At 43.2% G+C, this 2,317-nt stretch overlaps 1 protein-coding gene across 2 annotated transcripts in view; it reads left to right on the top strand.

The window, feature by feature from the left end:
• Positions 1-2,317, top strand: part of EPHA4 (EPH receptor A4) — a 157,906-nt gene that overhangs the window by 119,087 nt on the left and 36,502 nt on the right. For both annotated transcript variants that reach the window (XM_017535298.2, XM_017535299.2), the window contains exon 8: positions 910-1,021. In XM_017535298.2, the coding sequence (XP_017390787.1) occupies positions 910-1,021 (112 nt within the window). The remainder of the gene's footprint in view (positions 1-909; positions 1,022-2,317) is intronic.

The raw sequence follows: 2,317 nt of genomic DNA, 5'->3' as shown, positions 1-2,317 counted from the left end.
TAGAGACGGGGTTTCACCATGTTGACCAGGATGGTCTCGATCTCTTGACCTCGTGATCCACCCGCCTCGGCCTCCCAAAGTGCTGGGATTACAGGCTTGAGCCACCGCGCCCGGCTTCCCTTTTTATTTCTAAGAATCATTTTAAATCAAGTCAGATACGATTTTTTTTAAGACCCTTTAGACAAACATATCAAATCTTTAAACACTGTGAGTTGGATTGACTGGCTGATTAAATTTAAAATGCTTAAAAGGGGCCTACCCATGAACAAGCAGTTGGTGTAAGATACCTCCATCCCATTAATTAATGAACCCAAATTGGGCCTGTTTGATGAAAAGATGATAGGGCAGAATTTTTGACCTCAGTTCAAGAAAGAAATTGTGTTCACAAATTATAAAAGAAGCATGAAAAAAAAAAAAAGCAGAAGAGAAAATAGAGTTGAATCTGAAGGAGATTGACAACCGTTGAAATTATCCTGCAAGGGTACAAGGAAGAAGTGGCTTTTGAACCAGGCAAAAATGGGCAGGTTTTTGACAGCTCTGGGGGAAGGAGGTACATTCAAAACTACTGCCCTTTCTGAAATGTTCAAGGGTCTTTCTCACTAAGGAATACATTTGACCCTTTATGTAAGGGTTAGGGTGGGGATAGAAAAGAAAAGAAGAAAAACCAACAAATTATGTTTACCATAGGATTTAATGAGTCTTCTGTTTGAAATTCTTCATTCAGTTATAAAAGAATGTCTTTGTCTCTTTAAGGCTGTCTTAGAAAATGCCATTGCGTGAATACTTAACTAAAAGCCAAAGAGACTGAGCATTCCAATGACTTCAGAATGTTGAAAACTGTGACCCATTCAGAAGTTCTGCTTCTTAAGACTTTCCCAGAGGTGACCCTTGTGTAATTGTCATTCCCAGTGCCTTCCCGGATCATTGGAGATGGGGCCAACTCCACAGTCCTCTTGGTCTCTGTCTCAGGCAGTGTGGTGCTGGTGGTAATTCTCATTGCAGCTTTTGTCATCAGCCGGAGGTAAGCACTGAAGCCACTCACTGTGCAGCCCCCACCTTCCCAGTGTTTATGATGGTTTTTTTTCTCCTCCACACAAAGCTAAGCTTTTGATTGCGTCATAAACATGGCATCTACATCCCAAGCTTCCTCCTTGTTGCTTTGATCTTCCCACACCCCTGCTAAAGCTGCTGGCTGCACCCTGGTGGCAGGCCTGACTGCTGAGAGGTCCGGAAAGACCCGGCTAATTGTAGGAAACAAAGCCGAAGAGCAGGCCAGTGGGAGATTTCTAGAAACTCTAAGCTGCCAGGTGTTACGTTTATCCCTCTCTTAAGCCCGGACTCACTGCCAAAGGCAAGGAAAAGCCCTGTAAAACTTGGGCCCCAATTTTGAGCTCTGCCATTTTCCAGCTACTACTGCATAAACCTTTTTGAGTCTTTATTTCTATTTTGTAAGATAGAGATCATCATTATCTTCCTTGAAGGGTTATTGACAGGAGAATTTTGATAAGCAAAATAGATAATACAGCACACAGGAGATGCTTCAATGTGATGATACTGGTTAACAGTAATGGTCACTAAAGCAAAGAAATGGGTACTCCACATTCAGTCTTCCCCCAGGAAAGGCCATCAGCATTTCCAGAGAATCAATGGATTTCAAGAGAATATCCCTTGAGCAAATTGTGGGCATGGCATTGCTCTTGAAAATGAACCTAAAACACCTCAGTCCTTAGCCTCTAAATGCTCAGAATCTGACTTGATACTTAAGAAATAATCTAAGAAGGAGAGAGAAATAACAACAAACTGGCGGCACCTTCTTTTGAACCAGTTTTCTTTACTGTTTTTGCCTCCATTTACTTCCTCCCCCCGCCTGCTCAGAGGCTCCAGAGGAGAGTGCTCACGGATATGTGCCCCGCACTGGGGCCTTCTTTGTCTTTTGTGTGTAAGCATCTGCCGCTTCCCTGATCTGCCTCCCCATATACCATCGACTGTTTCACAAGATGGGGCTTTTGGTGAAATAAAAGGCTGAACCTGGGGACGTCAAAGGGATCCTCTTAAATATAAAGCTTTGCATTCTCTAGAAGAGGGAAGGGATCCTAGGAAAGAAGTAATTCTTGCCCAAGGTTGTCACATTGACATAGCAGTAGTAGCTGTGCTTGGCTCTCAGGCCAGCATCTGTTGCATTGTCCCTCTCTGCTGACTGATGATCTCACCAGTATCATAGCAATGCCTTTGGCTATTTCCACTGGCCTGGGCAAGCCACCATGCTTTTACTTTCCTCTGATATACATTATAATTAGAGTGATGACCATATAATCTA

The sequence above is a fragment of the Cebus imitator genome, unplaced genomic scaffold (assembly GCF_001604975.1).
Source record: "Cebus imitator isolate Cc_AM_T3 unplaced genomic scaffold, Cebus_imitator-1.0 Scaffold91, whole genome shotgun sequence".
In the NCBI taxonomy this organism is placed as follows: Eukaryota; Metazoa; Chordata; class Mammalia; order Primates; family Cebidae; genus Cebus; species Cebus imitator.
Note: the sequence above shows the minus strand (reverse complement) of the source record. Positions and strands in the feature narration are given on the sequence as shown.